At 37.3% G+C, this 21,329-nt stretch overlaps 1 protein-coding gene across 1 annotated transcript in view; it reads right to left on the bottom strand.

The window, feature by feature from the left end:
• Positions 1 to 21,329, bottom strand: part of RUNDC3B (RUN domain containing 3B) — a 51,561-nt gene that overhangs the window by 13,186 nt on the left and 17,046 nt on the right. The window contains exons 4-8 of the mRNA XM_054630640.2: positions 20,951 to 21,036; positions 17,813 to 17,902; positions 14,625 to 14,705; positions 12,806 to 12,974; positions 7,884 to 8,041 (exon numbers count right to left, since the gene is read on the bottom strand). Coding sequence (XP_054486615.1) covers positions 7,884 to 8,041; positions 12,806 to 12,974; positions 14,625 to 14,705; positions 17,813 to 17,902; positions 20,951 to 21,036 — 584 coding nt within the window. The remainder of the gene's footprint in view (positions 1 to 7,883; positions 8,042 to 12,805; positions 12,975 to 14,624; positions 14,706 to 17,812; positions 17,903 to 20,950; positions 21,037 to 21,329) is intronic.

Genomic DNA, 21,329 nt, shown 5'->3' with positions numbered 1-21,329 from the left:
ATTCAGGCTCTGTGACTGAAATCCAGCAGTTAATGATTATGCACCATGATTAATTTACCATAATTTTTATCTGTTTCTTTCTAATCCCTCCATTTGCAGCATCAAGTTACTCAAACTCTTTTATTACAAGAAAACCTCAAGTTCACCAGAGGTTCCACACACAAGGTAATTCTCTTGTGAAATTAGAAGGGGAAGACACTGATGTGTGCTGTATTGCTATGCCAAAGCAAGTACTCTTCTTCTGCCACAGTTCAGGTATATTGACAGAGGAAGGAACTCCTAATCCACACAATCTGCTTTCCTATCATGAATGCACATCATTTGCATCGTACTGAGGCCTTCAGAGGCTCAATACTTGTCATTATTATTATTATTTTGAAAGGCCTCACTTTTTCCTGTTCCCAATCTTTTAATTCTACATTGGACAAATGTCCTGGAGTTTGGAATGCATAAGGTGCTAATGTCCAAGTAACTTATTTAAAGCTTTCTTGCTTGGTACTTCTATGCAATGCCTTTACCCATGGAAGTGAAACTATGGGAGAAGAGAGAAAAGATAAAAACAGATTTTAGTATTACACATTAGACTTCTAGAAGGGGACACACTGCCATGCTAATGTCATTAAGTATGCAAAATGGGGAAAGAAAAGTCCCTGTGGGTCTCTAACCCACCAAGGGGGACTGCAGGGCAGAAGGGAGCAGAAGGCAGATTCCTTACAGAAGTATTTTTCATTCTGGAGTCAGAAAACATTTTCCTGTAAATATTCCAACACATCCTCGAAGGCATCAATAGCTTCAAAAGCTTTAAACTTTTTTTAGAATGTTGAGGTTTATTTTAAAACAAACCTTTTAACACCCCCTTTTAACAGTTCAGAGTAAGAGAGTAAAATATGAGGGGTTAAAAATAAATGTCTCTCTATCTACTGCATCCTGTAGAGTAAGGCCTTTCCTTCAGGCTGCTATCAGCCCAGAAACTTTTGGTTTCCATTTGCACAAAAACCCCTGTGGATTCTAAGAACACAATAATCATGTTGGAGGCTTTCCTGCAAATTGTTTAACTGTGCATAGTTCTGCACCTTGCCCTGTGTGTTTCTCTCTGAATTGCAGGAATCTCTCTATGTCCTACGCCCAGCTGAACTTTTCCTAGTTATATTTGCAAAAAAGGAAACACCCAAGACTTCTTGGATTTCCACCTCACAAAAACCAGAACTTCCCTTCTTGCTGTCAACTCACACCCTCGTAAAACAGAATGGGATTATGATATTGCAGCAACCTTGAAAAGAAAAAGTTACACCAAAAAAAAATTCAAAACACTGCCTAAACAAAAGTTTTATCATCTCTCAGAATACATAATATTTTTCTATGATGTAAAAAAAAAAAAACAAAACCAAAAACCCAAAAAAACCTCAAAACCCACACACAGACAAGTTGAAAAAGAAAGACTTGAAAATCAAGCAAACTGCAATATTAAGGATTTTAAACTGCTGCTCAAACTTGAGGGAGAAGCAGAGGACAGACAGGAAGCATTACAAATAAAAGCATGGCTAATGTGAATTAGGGTTTGATAGCAGGATCCATTAAAGCCTTAAAAGGAAAGGATTAGCATTCTCAGTTTTCACATTCTAGGAAAGAAACTTACCAAGATCAAAGATTAAAATTTAATCTTCAACTTCCTTTCAGTGAGGAAGTAAAGCAGCTGCAACAAATTGGATTTACTGTACTTAAGCAGTTGAAGAATTCAGTTTCTTTGAAAAAAGCCTTAAAAGAGGGACTATCTGAAATGAAGGCAAGAGGGCTAAAAAAAATTGATCCACCTTCCCTACTTCTCCTGATGATTTAGGTTTTGAGCTAGGATTACAAAGCCAGGCAACCCACATTCAAGTTTTACTCACAAGGAGACACAAAACACAGCTAAATTTCAAAGCCTTTGCTCAAAACCTTCTGCTTCCATTTCCTTGGAGAAGCTTTTCTCTGCTTGGTCCCTGACAGCCCAGCTACAGCCTGCATCCTCCAGTGCCCTGACAGCCCAGCTACAGCCTGCATCCTCTAGAGCTCTGACATCCCAGCTACAGCCTGCATCCTCCACAGCCCAGCTACAGCCTGCATCCTCCAGTGCCCTGACAGCCCAGCTACAGCCTGCATCCTCCAGAGCCCTGACAGCCCAGCTACAGCCTGCATCCTCCAGAGCCCTGACAGCCCAGCTACCGCCTGCATCCTCCACAGCCCTGTCCCTGACAGCCCAGCTACAGCCTGCATCCTCTACAGCATCATCCCTGACAGCCCAGCTACAGCCTGCATCCTCTACAGCCCTGTCCCTGACAGCCCAGCTACAGCCTGCATCCTCCAGAGCCCTGACAGCCCAGCTACAGCCTGCATCCTCTACAGCCCTGTCCCTGACAGCCCAGCTACAGCCTGCATCCTCTAGAGCCCTGTCCCTGACAGCCCAGCTACAGCCTGCATCCTCTAGAGCCCTGTCCCTGACAGCCCAGCTACAGCCTGCATCCTCCACAGCCCTGACAGCCCAGCTACAGCCTGCATCCTCCACAGCCCTGACAGCCCAGCTACAGCCTGCATCCTCCATAGCCCTGACAGCCCAGCTACAGCCTGCATCCTCTACAGCCCTGTCCCTGACAGCCCAGCTACAGCCTGCATCCTCTACAGCCCAGCTACAGCCTGCATCCTCCAGAGCCCTGACAGCCCAGCTACAGCCTGCATCCTCCAGAGCCCTGTGCCTTCCCCCCTGACCCTGCCCTGCCTGCTCACAGCAGCACACTGCAGACTCCAGAGTGTTTACAAACAGCATCTTGACAAAGTGAAGACAAGCAGAGATACCATTTTCATAAGCAAGTTTTTTAACCAAACGGGGCATGACCACTCACTGAAAAGAAATCATCTTTGCTAAAAGAGACTATAGTGTATCTTCCTTCATGTAGTCCATAACAGACCTGGTAGGTCATGGTGTGTTTGAAACAGAGAAGGTAATTTTGCCTGGAGTTAATCTCATCCGAATTTACTCTCTTTACAAATACAGCTGTATTATTCAGATAGAAAATGCAGTATTGCTGGATATTAAAATGTTAAGTATTATTAATATAATCAAATATTACGTTATATTAAGACATTAAGAATGGAGGAATAGCATAGTTTGGACCTTGAAAAGGCTAATTCTGAAGGAACAGCCAGACAAGCTAAACCTATCTTTAAGATATGACAAGACATTCAAAAAGTTCTTAATTCCACAGTCAAGCTTAATTCAGTATAAGATGTGAGTGTCCCTTCAATTTAATTTGATGCTTATCTATGTCTTAACCAGGAACAGAATTCCAAACATGGAAGACTGACTTTTTTCCCCCCTAACTTTTCTTCCCTCCACAGAACACCATAACAAGATGGGGATTTACAAAGAAACAGTAGAGGGAGATAAAAAAGAGTGGTATAAAATATAGCACAGTCATATGTACATAAAACATATGTTATTTTGAATGTACAAAATAACTTTCCCATAAATATGATAAATTGATTAAAAAATTACACCAATGGGGACAAAGGGGCCATACCATCTTACACCAGGCACACCAACCTGAAAACCTGAAAAAATTCTTTAGGAGGAAACCTGTGGTGGTAAACATTACACACATCACCGTTCTCATTTCAGCAAAAATCAAAGCAGAAGAAAAAACTTCTAAAGCATTTTGAGAGTTTTTCTGCTTTGCATACAATGCTTTCCTTTTTCCTTTCACTTTGTTTAAAAAGATGTTGCATGTTAAAATGATCAACTTTTATAACATCAGTGAGATCAATTTTTATAACATCAGCGAGTCAATAGGCAGGAAATGAGCCAATCAGGAAATTAATGAATCTCTCTTGTAATCATACATCAATATTTAACATATATAAATATCAATTTCAGATGCAGAATCTGAACTTGAAAGTAACAAAAGCAGATTTTGTCCTAACACAGGTTGTGTGTTAGTCAAAAGAAAGACTAAGAATCACCTTAAGGGGGAAAAAAGCCTGTTTAAGCTGAGCTAAAGAGTTTTAATGCAAGGATATTGTGGGCCAATGGTTCCAGATTTTGCCCAGTCACATCTTTGACTGACCTAACTAGTCCTTCAAGGCAGTGGTCTCAAAGTGGGATGCAGAAGATAATTGTTTGGGGTACTGGAAAATATCCTTCTTGTACTGCTAACAAATTTTTTAAAATGTAACATATAACATTTACATAACAAAGTAAATTGTTTATTTCATCTTTATCTTATACTCTTCAATTTCTATTTTTGTATGTTTAAGAATGCAAATAATATATTAGCACAATAGTATATTTATATAATTTATAAATAATTATATCTATATTGTGGAGGTTCTTAGAATTTTTTTTACTGATGGGGTGTGCGATCAAATGTCCCTGTGCTTCAAGAGACATTCAACATTTCCAGAAACACAGAGGAGGCAGGAATGTCTGCCTCTGTACATTTCAAATACTCCAGGATCCAGCTCCTTGATGCTTTGGGATCCCTATCCCATCAAATGACAATTCTGTAATTTGAATGTTACAGACTTTGAACTATTTTTTCATCTAGACATGCCATGGATCACAGGCTTCTCCTGGCTGTCCTCCTGTGAGCTGCTATTTTCAAGCACTTCAGAGCAGTTAATTTTACATACTTTAGGGCCTTTAGAACTGCCTCACCCTCACTGTAAAAATACACAATTCTTAGAGAAAAGTGGAGCCAAAAGCACTGCTCTGTAGTGTTCAATTCAAGTTCTAGGAAAAAAACCACATGACAGTGATGACATCTGAAGAAAAAAAATGAAGGGCCTGAGTGGCTCATCATTATTACAATTCACAAAATTGAAATGCCTCCTGAACACTGATGGACTGGGGGCATCAACCACCTCCCCAGGAGCCTATTGCAGTGTTTGACCTCCCTCTGGGTAAAGGGATGTTTGCCAATGTCCAGTCTGAACCTTCTTCCTGATCAGCTGTGTATTAGCTTAAGTGTGCTGAACTGATAATCAGGTTGTCTATTGCAGATTCACTTTTCCAACTTAATTTGCCATCAGATACCTGCCAACAATGTAAGAGGTCCAATCCCCAGATGGGTGGGCATATTGCTAAGGAATGCAATTAAGCTGAGAGACACAAAAAAAAAGTTACTCTTGTGAATAACTAAATGATAAATTTTCAGCTTCACCATTTTCCAGATAATGGTATTCATGAGATCTGTAAAATGGATGAGATCTTTTAACTAAATTGGAAACTATGTTGTTTGTTCATTGTAGTTTGAATATTCAAGTGCATGAGACAAAGTTAAGAGTACTGAAAATTGTAGAACATGAAGCATAGCAGCTGTAAAAGAAAAATTCCTTCCAAATTTTTCTGATGTCCTATCCCCATATTTATTTCATGCTTTGCAGCAAGCCCCCTTAGTGAATGTGCATACAGAAAAGCTTCTCTGTAGGAAATCTAATGTTTAACCTGAAGGCCTTGTTGATCTGTTGATCCTGAGTTAACTGGTTTCCAAGTCAGCAACAGCAACAGCCTATATGGTCAACAAAGTCAGTTCCTCACCTTACTTTTTTTTTTTTTTTGGTGGGGGAAGGCAGAAATAGATATAGACTCAGATTCTGTCAAGTCCACTGACAAGATACATAAACATTTTGCTTTTCATGCCTGTGAAATATAATTTTGGAAACCTCAAGAAAACCTTACTCAACAGAAGTTTGAAGTCATAGACCTCGCTACCTTAAGAACAACAGCCAGTAGAATAGAAGAGCATCATCAAAAAGGAAGTATAGAATGTTTATTTATAATAGTTTCAATTACACAGCAAACAATCCTAAACCAGATCTCAAAGTGTTTTACAAACAGCAATGCAGTATGCCTTGGGCAGAATTACAGTCCCAGCCTTGCTCTTATCTGCTGATGAATTCAGATTACAGCTTACATTCACTGCTTCAAAATGCCAGTAATGGTAGGGGAGCAAAACACTGAGTTTTGGTATTACTTTAACATCATTCTAAAATGGCTGGACCATAAAAAGCAATTGGCCAAGACTCATGCCTCATTACAGACATATTACTGATAAAACACATTCTGCTGCCAGATTACCTTTGGTTGGAATAAAAAACCCAACATAAATACCAAATATGATTAAACTAAGTTAATTATGACTGATGTTGACCATTATAAACCTGCTAGGAATATTTCTTACTCTCCCTCACCTGACAGGCACACTACTCTCACAGCCATAAAAATGTAAAATTATACTCCAAATATCTAGAGTAGTTCAGACTCCTGACTGCAGTGTCTCACAAACAGATATACAAGAACACTGTCAAGATACAAGAGGTTATTCCACAATTTGAGCCTTTACACAATAAAGCCATCAAACAAAATCAAACCTGAAAGGCTGAGATCTTCAGAACAGTCTGACTGCATACATCTCAGCTAAAATTTAACAGCAGGTATGAACATTCAAAATTTCCAGTATCAGTGTAGGTTTAAATAAGTTTACACCTTCCCCCACGTCCCCCAAATAACCAGGGATGCCAAAGCAGTATAACATGAATCATTAGGCATATCAGCAAGTTCAGAGAAAAGTTCAAGAACAGGTATATCTCAAAATCTTACAGTCAATCAGAGGGAAAAAAAAAGAAATTTGGAAAAACATCTTTTTTTCTTAATCAACTCTGCATTTGGCCTAAATAAAATACCAATTCCATATTCCTGAACATTTTCATAAAATCCATTTCAAGCACTGGCAATAAAATGATCTATCATGAGAGAGAGAGCAGCAGGAAAAAACCTCAAAGCTTTGCTTACAAGCTTGAAATATTTTACTTTGCAGTAAAGACCCTTTTGGATGGTGTCTTCATATATTCTCTTTATGATGGATTGTTTCAAAGATCTCAGATGGCTGCCGTGTTACTCCATGGCTCAGACATTAACAAATTAATCCAGATTTAAGGCAAAACAACTTGTTTTATATTTGTTATGAAGAGAACATGCAACTGCTGCAGTTGAATGGCAGTTTCATGGCAACCTATCACTTAGTGTTCCATCTGCCTGGGTCTTCAAACACAGAATTACAGAATGCCTTGGGCTGGGAGGGACCTTACAGATCATCTTGCTCCAGCACCCTGCCATGGGCAGGGACACCTTTCACTGCACCAGGCTGCTCAGAGACCCATCCAACCTGGCAATGTCTCTGCAAAAGGAGAGCACCTCCCCACCCAACAGACAGGGCTGAGAGGATAAACTGTATAATGATCATAAGATACTCCAATATTTATCATACTAGAAACCACATATGCTATAAAAATAAAAAATAAGCCTTCTACTGTTTTAGCATTTTGTCTTGCATTGAAGAAAAGGTGCTAGTGAACTGTTTTGCCAGTTTGAATGGTTTTAGGACTATCGGAACTCACTTCTACCGTGTCCGAGCCATCACAAATAAATTAAAATCTAGCCAAAGAAAATAAATATTTTTTACTCCTCTTGCCTAACTTTTAAAAAATGGTCTTCAAAAGGTAGCTGGTTTCGATATTTTTAGGGGTAGCCTTAAAACCAGAAGTAATGAAATATAAAGAACATTTTATAAAAATGTGTATAAAATTTAAGCAAGTTACTGTAAGCTATTTCAGATTTAAAAAATTTAAATATTTAATCTCAGAATTATTCTGTTTTACACTACTATGGTTTCCAGGGAGCCATTCCCAAATCCAAGACTTGTCAGATAAAAAAAAAAGCTAAAATACATCAATTTCTTTAAGAAGTTGACTCATTTCCACAGGATTAGAAACTCCACATATTGTATAGTTATATAACTTAAATAATTTAAGTAATGCTGCTGTAGCAATGCTTCTCCATTATGCTAACTTACAACTGGTCTTGCAGTTCCACAATGATATATTCCAGCTGCTCCTTCTCCATTTTATGGGCTAGATCCATATCTTCAATTCTTTGTAACAGCAGTTTATTCTGTGAGACAGATTCAGACAGCTGGTTTTCTCTGAGTCGTACCAATTCTTCAAGATAACCCTGAAAATGTAAGTTATTAGAAAACTTTGAAGAACACACTATCAAAACCACTCTCGATTATGCATGTTCATATTTGTTGGTTTATGATGTATACAATTTTATTTTGGGTTTGTTGTAGGTTTTTAAATTATTTATCTTTAAACAGACTAGTAAACTGACTTCAGATTAGTTTGAGATTTCCTAGTAGGCAACAGGAAAATCATATATTTATTTATACTCTTACAGAAGAGTAGAAAAATGATGAAAAAATGAGACAGGAAAGCCACCAGCAAGAAACACTAATTCATCTTTCAAAAACAACTGTCATGAGTACAAGAAAAAAAATTCCAAATTCTACAACTGAACAGGTGCAAGATGTTAGATAATGCACAGGGTAAGAGTAGATTATATCTACATGGATCTTTGTAGTTAATGAAAGGGATGCAGAATTACTATTAATAAAATATCCAATGTTATTTTAAAGTTTCTTTGAAATTTTGAATCACATATTAAAATGATAAGGAAGGTTCCAGCCTGTCAGATGTTAGTAACTTATTAGAAATTGCCAATTAAAACCAAATACAGTAAGTCTACGCTACATAAAATTGTGCACATTCCTTGAAACCTGTGGAAAAATGTTTTATATGTGCCCACGTTTTAAAAAAGGTATTAAAAACAAGGTAGTTTTCAGAGACACAGAATGGATGTCTCTGTTCTGAACTCCTGCTGAGTTAAGAAAACAAGTTCACATTAGCTGGTAACAAAGTGCTACTAGTGTAATTCATCACCATAAAGACTGTTAAGGGTTTGAAGCATCTCTGGTATGAGAAGAAACAGAAGGGGCTGGGATTGCTCAGTTCAGGGCTGAAGAGAAGAGGGAAAAGAACTGTAGCAATGTGCATCAGTGTTTAATGGGAGGGTGTATGCATGATGGAAATGCATGATGGAATCAGACTCTTCTTTGTGATAGCCAGTGAAAAGAGGCAATGGGCACAACCAGAAATATATGCACACAGGAAACTATTTAAAGAAAACTTCTCTTTCCTCTTTCCTTTTTTCCCCATTAAATGAGCCTGTCCAAACAGGCTAGAGAATGTGTATCCCCAAGATATTCACAGCCTGACTGCAAAAGGCCTTGAGAAACCTGCTCTAGTCTACTTTTTTTCTGAGCAGGGGAGATGGACAAGACAATCTCCAGAGGTGCCATCTGACTTCAACTATTCTCTGATCCTATAGTCAAATATAGTTCTATCCACTGGGTATATTTATCTTTGACAGGGACTTTTTAGTCTCAGTACAAGTTCCAAGGAATCTTGAGAGCTTTTCAGTATGCCTAGTTCTGCCTCATCAAATATTACTGTTGACTCCTACAATATTCCTTGAAGTTCTTAGTTAGTATTTTGAAAGTACAAAATGCTGCATTACAACATAACAAATTTCCTGCCTCTCACAAACATAACCCCTCCCAAAAAACCCAAAAAAACAACAACAAAAAATTTTACAAACATTTTAGACCAGAAGCACCAGTATCAGAAACATAATCCTCTGGACAGTAAATATGTCTATCTATAATGACATGGAGATGCACATCCCACCAGTACAAGCATATAAACTTCCAGTAAAAACAGTACACAAATAATTCAGGAGTTTACTATTCAAAAGTGAACAGCTTAAACCATTCCAGAACAGGGAAGGGATAACTTGCACATAAATAACAAATGTGTAAAGTATGACTCATTGATCTGGACAGGAGACAACTTGGAAAAGACAAAGTCGTCATATTTCCAGAGTGGCCTGGGCAGGGCAAAAAGGAAGAGACAGTTCCTAACCTTTTAAAAAGCAAGAGCTAGGCACCATGAAATCAAGCTCTTAGGAGCCAGATTTCAAGAGACAGAATAGGAGGTAGTTTTTCACACAACAGATGGCAGATTCACAGAATGCTTTGCCAAAATAAAAAATGTTTGGATGGTGAAATTTTACATGGAATCGAGGGGATATTTGACAAGTATTTGGCAGAGACATCTCTCTGAGGTTACTACACAGACAAACCTTTTAGCTTCAGGCAGCCCCTCAGGTGACATACATTGGCTAAGGCTGCAGTAGAAGGAAAGTGGGGCATAATCATGTGCTTTGTGTTTATTCTTTCCTCCACATCTGCTTTGGTCAAGTACACCAGATGGGACAGTAGCCTAACCAAGGAGTCTAGGTCTAAACCTGCAGAGTGTAGCTGATCCAATAAAGCAATGCTAGGATTTAGCTTGCTGAAGTAACACCTGACCCTATCCCTACCACTCAAATGGCTCAGAAGAGAGACCTGTATCTTAGCTGCAATCCAATTGCATGTCACATTGTGACCTGGAGCTATTAATGGCTGCAGCACACAGAATTACTTGGGAGGCACAAAAGGAATTTATCATTGTTTGGGCAAAATGAATGACAATAGAGCAAAAGAAGGATCCATCAGACCTACTGTATCAGCTACTAAAGACATTATTTTCAACTTGGTCTTCTTGTCACGAACACCCAGTTTTCCAACACACAGAATGTCAGAAACCCCTTTTGTTCAAATAAAAAGTCTGATTAACTGGTACCTACTAAACTGAGTGCAACAGTCGTTGGTGCAACTCATTGGCATGAAAAAAGGGAAGGGAGAGAAACGCTTGGGAAAGGAGCTCTGTTACACAGTCCATCTTTTGTTCAAGCTGTAATAGAACAGATGCAGTATAGTTGAAGGGAATCATATAAAAACTGGGCAGGCATATCCCAAAATGAAAATTAGAGAATAGAAAATTTTCTGACTGTAGGAAAAATAAGTTATTTTGCTGCTGCAATTGTAAGTAGGCATTCCAAAGGAGGACAACTAGGAAAGTGTCAACAGCTGTCAGAGTAGCTACCATTTTGAAAATTGTTTAAATGCACAAAAATTTCCAAAGATTTATCCTGCAACTGAATTAAATTCACCCCTGTATTAGTAGCATATAGAAGTTAGCAATTCATTAAAAGAATGAGAAATAACTTCCATGGAATGAGAATGGTTCTAGATCTTGGACTCATGAATAAACCAAAATCACCATTTGCTGTTACAGCCATTGACAATCTTTGTGCTTATGCAGACAAAGGTTCCTAGAGATTCTGACTGTGGATGGGGGTTACGTGTTTCTACACATGCATGTCACAACTTTGATGGAGTATCTTTGGAAATGAACCACCTGGATATATCAAGAAAAATAAACATCCACCTATTTTGTTCTCTTCAATGCTCCTCCAGACTGACAGGACTCTCCTCATTCTGGGGAAAAGTGTACACTCAAACTGACCCTATGTTTTTGTCTGGCAAGGATGGGAATTCCTTCTGGAGGTTCAAGAGAAAGGTTTTCATTTATGTATTTGAAGAGATTCTTTTTGAACAGCATGCTTTGCTTTATATAAGCAGGGAAAATGCCCTCTGTTACCAGAGAGGACCCCAAGAACACAAGTTCTTCCCATATGGAAAGTGATACCATACCAGCTGAGAAGATTGGACCAGAAACTTGGATGCAACAGGGTTATATTTCAAAAACAAAGTCTAAGAGACCCAAAACACAAAAGCAGTAATTGTATGCATAATTTAAAAAATAACATAAATATTAAATATCTATCATCCCATAGTAAATCTGACTCTTTCACTGTTACTTAGAAAAACTCTAGCTTCTTTCAAGTGCATTAAAATAAACCAATTTTGATTCTACCTATTCCATATTCAAGGAATTAATTACACCTCTAAGCACCCTTGTGTGGTTCCAGCCATTCATATGGGTGACTTTATTCAGAGTTTCACAAAAATCGAATTCTTGCACTAGGAAAACAGAACAATAAAAATACTAATAGAAGTAATTTTTAAAAATTTAGCCAGGTGTATTTCATTTTTTCCTGTAATTTTTCCTGATCCCTCCTTTCTTTCTTTGTGCACTACTTCTTTGGTGTGTATGAAGAGTCTGCCCTCTTCTCTCTCTACTAGCTAATATGCATTGTAATTACTGTGGATGTAAAAATGTTGTTATGAAAAACTGACAAGTACTTTGCTTAGAAAATGCTAAATTACTAAAAGGTTTGGACATATATTTCATTTCATCTTTAACTTAAGGTATGTTGGGTGCTAGATGGAAAACTCACCTTTGGCTTCTGTAGTTACATTCAATATGCCACCTAAATTAAAATCCAACACAAACACATCCTTTCATGTTTTCCTTTCCCATTCTGCTTCAATCAAGTTGTAAAACTACCTATTTTCTAAAAACCCATCCCAGTATCACTGAGAAGATAGTTTTACCTTTCATCTAAATAGATTACTTTGCTGATCCTTTTTGTTTAGTTCAAGACATAGTCTTAAAGTTTAACATCACTATCATCATAAAAGCCTTCAACTGTCAGTCTACCTGCAATAAAAATCTGTGACTTCTAAGGAAGAGAAAATTCATGTGAACTTCAAGCTCACAACCTAACATTAGAGATACAGTGTCTGTAACTCTGAGATTGAATAAAGAAGCCAAAGCTTCGACATTAGATTGTGAAATCTGATCTCTGAATTATTGCTATTCTCTTCCCCAACTCATCAAGCCCCTTTTCCCTTAAATCAGTGAGCAAAGATGCTTGGATACTCTGAGGATCATAAAATTTAGGACCACTTACATGAAGCTAAACAACATCTAATAATATATTTTCCTGCCTTTACTTAGATGGATATGTCACCAGTTGGCTGGTGATGAGCTTTGGTTCCATAGCCCCCACACAAAACGAATCTTTTACCTTCTGTTCCAATGCAAGCCGGTACTTCTGTTCTACCCTTTTGCATTTGTTGTACCAACTGCTTTCATCTGTGATGAAAGGAGGACCAATGTTCTCTGGAGTACTGCCTTCACTGCCACTGCTGCCCAGCGTTCTTAGCTCCTCTTCATCACTGCTGATACTGTCAGAACTGAAGAATCGTATTTATTAGCCAAGTCAAAAGCTCTGCTTATAAAAACGCAAATTCTGGCTGAAATTGAAACATTGTATTTCTTTAAAAGCTCTGCAAACAAAAAAAATTGAAACATTGGAATTTGATGGATTACTAAACACAACCTGTATTTCAAGATTTTGTTTCTGTAGCCACCTAAAAAGTGGACAAAAAACTGCTTGTGATCTTTGCCAAGTCAGACAACTGTAGGTGGACTGCTTTCCTTATACAAAGGGTAAATGCATTACAATATAGATTTTGTTTCTTAAAAAAATAAAAAGCAGAAACTTAATAAAAGTGGTTGTCATTTTATATTAAAACAAGATAAATTAAATCAGAATGTATATCTATGTTTATAGCAAAGATCCTGTGCCTGTTACTTCACAGAATGTATCTCCCTACATAGTAAGTAGACTCATTGTTAAAATATCTTCATATCTTCCATAATCAATGCATGCTAGAGAATGCAGACATCTGTCTCAAAGACAAGAATTTATTTTAGTCTAGAGAAGACAGAGGGGATGTCACCAATGCATATAAATATCTCAAAGGCAGGTGTCAAGAAGATGCTGCCAAGCTCTTTTCAGTGATGCCCACTGACAGAAAGAAGAGCAATGGCAATAAACTAAAACACAAGAAGTTCCACCTCAACATGAAGCAGAATTTCTTTACATGGAGGGTGGCAGAGCACCGGCACAGGCAGCCCAGGGAAGTTGTGGAGTGTCCCTCTCTGCTCCAGGTGTCACCTGCTATAGGTGACCCTGTCTTGGCCCAAGCCCAGGTGATTTCCAAAGGTGCCTTGCAACACGAACAATTCTGTGATTCTGATTTATACCAGTACCCACTTGAAAATCTTCCCTTACAACTATATTTCCCCCCAACTAACAGAATTTGCTAGGTTTTTTTTAAGTAGTGATTTCCATAACCCTGTGATCCTCCCATGATACAAACTGAATCACAATTTGTCACTAATATGTAAGCTAGTAATAACTTCAAGAGAGTAACTAGGATGTTTCATGTTCAGTTGTACATCTTCAAGACTATTCCTAACTGCTTCTCTCCTTTTGGTAAACCTAACAACAGAAAACATATCATTAAGTTCCATGCTTCTTGGTGATGTCAAATCGCTCCTTGATTTATTAGACAGTAAGAATTCTTTTTATTATTAATCATAAGGCTGAGCAGAAGAGCAAAATGCAGCTAAAAATCAGTTTACATAGCCTGGTCACGACTTTCTGTGATGTGCTAATGGCTTATATTGCCTATGTCATATCTTATATTTATTAGTGTGTATGTTATTTTTATGCACAAAATATCTATTTAGTTTTATGGCTACACAGAAAAGGCCTAAGAGAAAAGACAGCTTGGTCTGGTGATCATCAAAGAAGATGCACTCATTTTCCACTGACCTGTTATTCTGAATCAAGGAAACACAATTAGCATGACTCACATTTCATGAATCATGTAACAATTCCAACAGTCTGAAAGAGTGAGGTAGCTGAGTGTACAGGTTTGTACTGAGAAATAAATATCATTTTGCATATGAAATGAAAAATAAGAGGCTCAATAAAAAGTAAAATCTTGCCAATTAAATAAAATTTTAAAAAGTAGAATAAAGCTAAGAAGTACCTTTGGGTGAACTTCAAGTACGGTGTATAATCTATGACAGCTGGATAGCTTCCATCCAATCCCTCACCCTTCAGACAAAAACTGATAAAACAGAGCAACAACAATAAGTTTATTACAAGAAAATTAAATTACAGTGACAGTTGAATATTACCAACCTGCAACTTCATTTTTTGTAATTTTTTGGTGCTATAAACCCTAATTTTTAAACATTCACTTTTATTCTTAATAATACAGGGAGATCGCAAGAGAATAACCAGAGCTAATTGAAGCAGCAGAAACAGAAGAATTATGGACAAGCCTGGAATTTTCCACATTTAACATAATTTAAAGGGTTTGCAGAGTGGTTACATAACCATTCTACTAAGTAAAAAGTAATTTTCTCAAAAATATTTCAGGGTCTTTCTCCCTTCAGACACTTACAGATGTTGAGGTGCATGAAGCTAAAGAATATAAGTGAACCTAAGTTTTGGAAAATGTTCTTAAATGGCTGTAGCTTTATAAAGCTTTCATTTACACTGTATTTTTTTTTTACTGGAAATAAATTATTGCATTTCAACTATGTTTAATTATCACAGAAGTGGCAAAACTGCTTCCACAAGGCTCATATTCCTCATTCCTCCTATCTCTGTTATTGATAAACAGATTCTAGTAGGTCACAGCTATTGCTAACTGAATTGCAAAGTGCCATTTTTGACAATGAGGCAATTTAAGTGCTATTTAGGAAGTACATCTAAGGGTTGTTGGTTTTTTTTCCCCAAAATAAAAAGAAAAACAAGAAAGTGTTTTTCCTCCAAGAGCACAATTACCTAATTCCATATTGCTGTGAGGGGAGAAAAAAAAATCAGATTATGTTCTCAGGCAAGCTCTCTCATCTCCAGCCCAAACTCGTATTTACAGTTCCCCATAGATAAGCTGGTCAACATTTATAAGAGATACTGAACTGAAAAAAATCTCATATATACATGCAAGGAATGGATACAGCTTCTCAGCCATTCAAATCACAATACTATGAAAGCTCTGCTCAGTGGTTCCAAGCAATAGGACAAGAGTCAAGGGGCAGAAACTGATGCACAGAAAATTACACCTGAATATGAGGAAGAACTTTTTTACTGTGCAGCTGACCCACACTGGAACAGATTGTCCAGAGAGGTTGCAGAGTCCCTCACTGGAGACATTCAAGAACCATGTGGACACAATCCTGTGCCATGTGCTCTAGGATACCCCTGCCTGAGCAGAGAGGTTGGATCAGACTGTGGTCCCTCCCAGCCTGAAACATTCTGGGATATGTGGCACAATAAGAACACTCCTGTAGTACTAAGTTCCCATTTTGCACAGAAAATTCGTAGACTCTTAAAAGCTGCATTGACAAAATGTAAATGTCTTCAAGAGCCAATCAGCAGTCTGAATACCATTAACAGGTTCCTTTATATTAGAAATCAGAGGACAAAGAAAGAACAAGTAGTCATACAACTAAGCCCTCATACCCTAGTAGGTACCACCGAGGCTTTTGAGAGACAAATACAGTCAATTGATGATTATTTATGAGAGGATTTACATAATGCAGACCTAATCTTGCAATGCTTATTCATGTATAGCTGTAGTCCTTCCAAGTACAGGGTTTATACAGAAGCAGTTTAATTTCTGATTATGTAAAGCTTAAACTAATAAAATCTGGTAAGATTTGAATTTTGCTGTACACAAGGTTAGCACTCTTATCATCCTGCAGCACACTTCTGTTCTTCCAGAACATATGTTGAGGATGTAGTTAAGCCAATCTAATGACACAATGCTGGAAAAAGAAGCTATCCTGTGTTTTCAACCTCTCCCTCCCTATTTTTTCCATTTTTTCCTTTAATGTAAACATGACATTCCCCTCCTTACACTGGTACTTATCTGACTCCCTGATGGTTCAGCAGCCATCTAGACCTGCATTTTTAGGTTGTTTCCTTTTTTTTCCCCTTTCTCCACCCAGGTGCAGTTCCATAGCCAGCAGAACTAAATGCTCTTTACCACCAGAAAGGGAAAACACTGCTCATTCCTTATTTGTTCCTTTTCTTCTCTAAGCAATATTCTCCCATAATCTCTGCCACTAATAGGAGGCTTCTGTGAACCAGAATAGCTAACAAAAAAAGAACTACCCAGTTCTCTTACTGGGGATGGTTTTCATTCTTCAACAATTTAGCTGGCTCAAAGAAGGGTCCAACAAGCCTGGCACAGAAGTACATAAACAACAGTAAATCTCTGAAGGGCCTTTTAGCAATGGTCAATCACTCAATGCATCCATTCTGTTTGCTGGCAGTTTCCCTCCTATATTGGTTTGTGACAAGCATTAATGCTACTGCAAGGTAAATACTAACAGTGAACTGACAGAACAATGAAGAACAGCATTATCAGTCTCCTTTTCCTTTTGCTGGGTTATGAAACTCTGCCAGTGGCTCTGCCTGAGGCTAAATTGGCCCAACCAGGCATATTAACAAGGTCTTGCACCAGCCAGGTTCTATCTTTTTAGAGGCACTGTAATCTTTTTATATAGCTGATGTTTTTTTTAAAATATATGTACATATATAGACATGCTGTGTTGGTTTGTTTATTATCTAGGGTGTGCTTGCACCTTTGTTACCTCAAAATCACAGAATTAATCATATAGGAAAACCCACAAAAGCCTGGCTAGAAATTGCAAAGGTCAATTAATGTAAGCTGTTCAGCTGCAGGTAATTTTACCACCAATTGATATTAAATGGTCATTTGTAAGTTACATTTTTCAAAGTTAGAAGTGATAAAGTTAAAGATTACCTTCTACATATGCAGTTACAGTGCTATCCTCGAGTACCAAGACATAACCAAGTACTTAACCACACAGTTTTCCTTACAGTTTAAAAATAACTTTAAAAGATGTCATGTCTATAAGCTTCATTTAATAGGTTTGAAATATCTTCTGCAATTATACTTCTTTCCTTTTAAGATTTTGATACCTGAAAAAACTACCCCATAATCATGCAGTTACCTAAGGGCATAACTTGGTTCTTATCTAGAAGAACCATTCAAGATCTCTCTGTTGCCCTCATCTTTGCCTCAACCTAAGTTTTGCCTCTCAAACTACCACGGGAATTTAAGAATGTTTTCCATAATACATTGATTTGTAAGTACTTTCCCTGAGCATTTTGTTGTGAAGCACACAAATACAGTACCTGAAATCAATTGCATTGAGTCCCAACAGCATACCAGCAAGCATATTTGCTTCTTCACCAAGAACAATTGCTCCATCTTCATAAAACCTCCTTCAACAAAAAAGAAATTAATTCAGCTATTTTTCATATTTAGCAGAAAACTGAAGAAATCCAGTTTAAATTAAAACAATTAATGAACCCCAGAGACATTCATATTTCATTTCAAATAAAGTAAACTAATAGACTACATAACACAAAACACCACCATCTTAAAACACAGAAGAATTTAGACATAAGCAAAAAGGAATTTCAACATTAGTCCTATGAACCAGAGGAACAGGATGGACAAAATGCAAAAAAAATTATGAAAGCATGTTATACTTTACCTCTAAAAGGAAGAATTTGTGTCATGTACATAAAGAAATAATGATTCCATCACATATAATAAATTCTCTCTTCACAATTGTACTTGCAGGTTCTTTTAAAGTTCAACATTCAATTTTCATTCTTAGTAGCTGAACTTTTTTAAAAAAGTATTTTCACCAATCAGCTATTTTTCAGTTAGTTTACCTTTTCTTAAAATATTGCATGCTAGGAAGATGCATGCTGGAAGGTCATCAGAATTCACCTGAGAATTACATGTGGTAGGAGGGAAACCAAGAGGTGCTCAGTACCAGAGCCAAGGTTGAAATGCCACTTAGTAAGAACAGAGATGCACAGTTCACCTTTGCATTCTAGCAGTGGATGAGTGCAGGAAGGTGCCATATTACTGACTACCACCAGACAAATACCAGCAACACTGCCCTACCAAAACTCCATCTGTTTTAAGAATTGCATGAAAGCTTCTGGATAGTTCAGAGAGAGCTCCAGTTGGCTGCATGGTGAACATCCAGAAAATACATGTTTTGAGGCACAGCTCCAGAAATTGAACTGTGCTATAATGCATGCTGTGAGAAGCCCCACTTTTGCAGCTTTGTAACAGACACCCATTCACTAAACAGAGATGAGTTGTCCAAGATCTCAGATGTTCCCAGTAGAAGGAATAAATCTGTAAGACTTCCTCTCAGAAGACAGAGATTCTAGTCCTGATAGTGAGGCTAGGAAGTACAAACTCAGTGGGCTCTGACTTCAGGAAGGGCACTAGGAGGCTAGGATGGCTGAGCCAGAGCACTGAGTTAGAGGGACTCCAGTCTGATTCAGCACAGTGGCTCTTGTTTGTGAACAAACAGCAGTGTCCCAGTACATGCAGACTGCCACCCACTTCACTGGCACTTGTAAAATCACTGCCAGGCACCAATCTGCACTGAGTTCTTGTAAAATAGTGCCTTGGGAGAAATCACACAAAAAGGACAAGGCACACCTTCAATGGTGAGATGAAGAAGTTAGCCTGGCAGTGCCAGGGTTAAAGACAGCTGCAGCAGTCCAGCCAAACCAACAGTCCCCTTGGAAAACCCACAAACCTTCACTCAGTGATATACACTTGACATCTCACAACACAACAGTCTGCTATAATTTAAGAGGCTGACCAATTAGTTAAAAAAATAATTCTATGCCCATGCTTAATCCAACCTCTCTTCCAAATGTAATATGCACATCCAGCACTAAGAATGTGCTGCTTCATTCAAGTACTAACTCCAGGCAGCTAAACACCACAGTGAAGTTTAAAAAGAGCTATCAGCATGATAGCTAATCTTGTATTCTATATACACACAACACAAGAAATTTATAGTTTATACTAATAATTATTAAATATGCATATAGTAAAATATATGTTTTAAAATGCTAAACAAATGATGCAAAGCATCACCCAAAAGTCAGGTCAGTTATTAGGTATCTGAAATCCCACATGGGAAAAGAAAATTTGTCCATTGTTGCTAGAGGCTTTGAAATCCATACAACCAAAACCTGAAAATGTAATTTTTATTTCCATTAGATGTATTTTAAAATATTACTTCAAAAGAAACTTTGCACTTACTATGTTTGGAATGCAAGAGAAGTTGTTTCGAAAAGATATACCACTGAAAGAACATTCAAATATATTAAACATTAACATGTTCAAATAAATGAATTTGAAACTGCTAATCAAATAAGACCATTGCTAGCCACTAACAAACTACACTTAACTACAAATTTGTGACCCTACTCTTCCTCATCTCTGCCTCAGAAACCTATGGGACTTTTCAGTTTGAAACAGCATTAGTAAATCTTTTCCAGATTTTCTTTGTTTTATGTGCTTCTTGTAAATGCAAGCAAATCTGGGTAAAATAAGACAACAGGTTTTGAAACTGCAATGAAATGGGATGTTTAACCAGTTGTGTTTCAAAGTCAGCTTAATACTGGCAAACTATATGGAAATCTCTGGACAAAGAGTATTAAACAAATAATATGCTAAATGAACAGAAGTCCTTATAGACAAAATTCTTCTTGTTTTAATAGCCCATTCATTATGTGTAAACTTTTAGAGTTCAGCACAAAGTACATGTTACAGATCCACTTGTACTCAGATGACTTCATCAAAAATCTATAAGACATACTTGTTATGAGATAAAATAGCATCTAATAATCACATTATCTAAAACAAATTAAAAACTGCCAGAGTATTCTCTATCACAAAGAATATTCTCATCCCTGATTTTATCATTAGAAGCTAAAGAAAAATCTGTTACACATTTTTATATTATTTCAAGAATCCTAGCTATGTCTGATCACTAATTCTGCTGCTCTACAGTTCTCAAGACGTTCCTGGAATTCTCTTCCTTTTTTCTTCAAAAGAAGTTCTATAAAAATTATTTTTCACTGAGTCCTTAGTCTTTCTATCAATTTTGAAAGGAATACTACATCTATCCTTACTACACCAAAATTTCAGCTTTAGTTCCTACTTCAGAGAGGTTTTCTTTGCTTCTGACTTTTCAAGAATTCCAGGCTTACTTCCACATTTTTTAAATCACGAGAAGATTTTCAAATTTTCCAGTTTTACCCATGCTAAAAACCAAATCCATACCAGCTCTAGATACCTTTCACTAGGTTACAGGTCTTTCATTAATGACATCCTTTACTATACAAATCAAGTGCACCATTCACTTCCAAACATAAGTCCCTCACTTAAACAGTATTTACTAAAATATTGCAAAAATAAAATTCAATAAAATTCTTGTAGACCTGGTGGTTTTGAAGTCTCTCAGAGCTGTGGAAATGTATTCAGACAAATGTTTTTCCATAAGTGCTACTCTTATCCATGCTCGACCCTGCAAGACAAAAGAGGTATCAAATATTTAAGCATTACAGAAAGAAACAGTTTCACACTCTGAAAGCTAATACCATTGATTGACCTGAATAAATGACTGATAAACAAAACTAACATTAAACAGAAACAGTTGCTAGGATGTACTTCATTACAGCAATAACGAAAATAAAAAATGCATTCTTACAAGGACACAAAGTTTATTGTGAAATAAAGTTATCCAAAATTTTATGGAGAGGGTGGAGAGTTTTTTCTTTAATTATGTGCTCCAGCCTTTTGAAAAGCTCATGTATGTGA

The sequence above is a fragment of the Agelaius phoeniceus genome, chromosome 1 (genome assembly GCF_051311805.1).
Source record: "Agelaius phoeniceus isolate bAgePho1 chromosome 1, bAgePho1.hap1, whole genome shotgun sequence".
NCBI classification, from domain to species: Eukaryota; Metazoa; Chordata; class Aves; order Passeriformes; family Icteridae; genus Agelaius; species Agelaius phoeniceus.
This window is presented reverse-complemented; position numbering and strand designations above follow the sequence as displayed.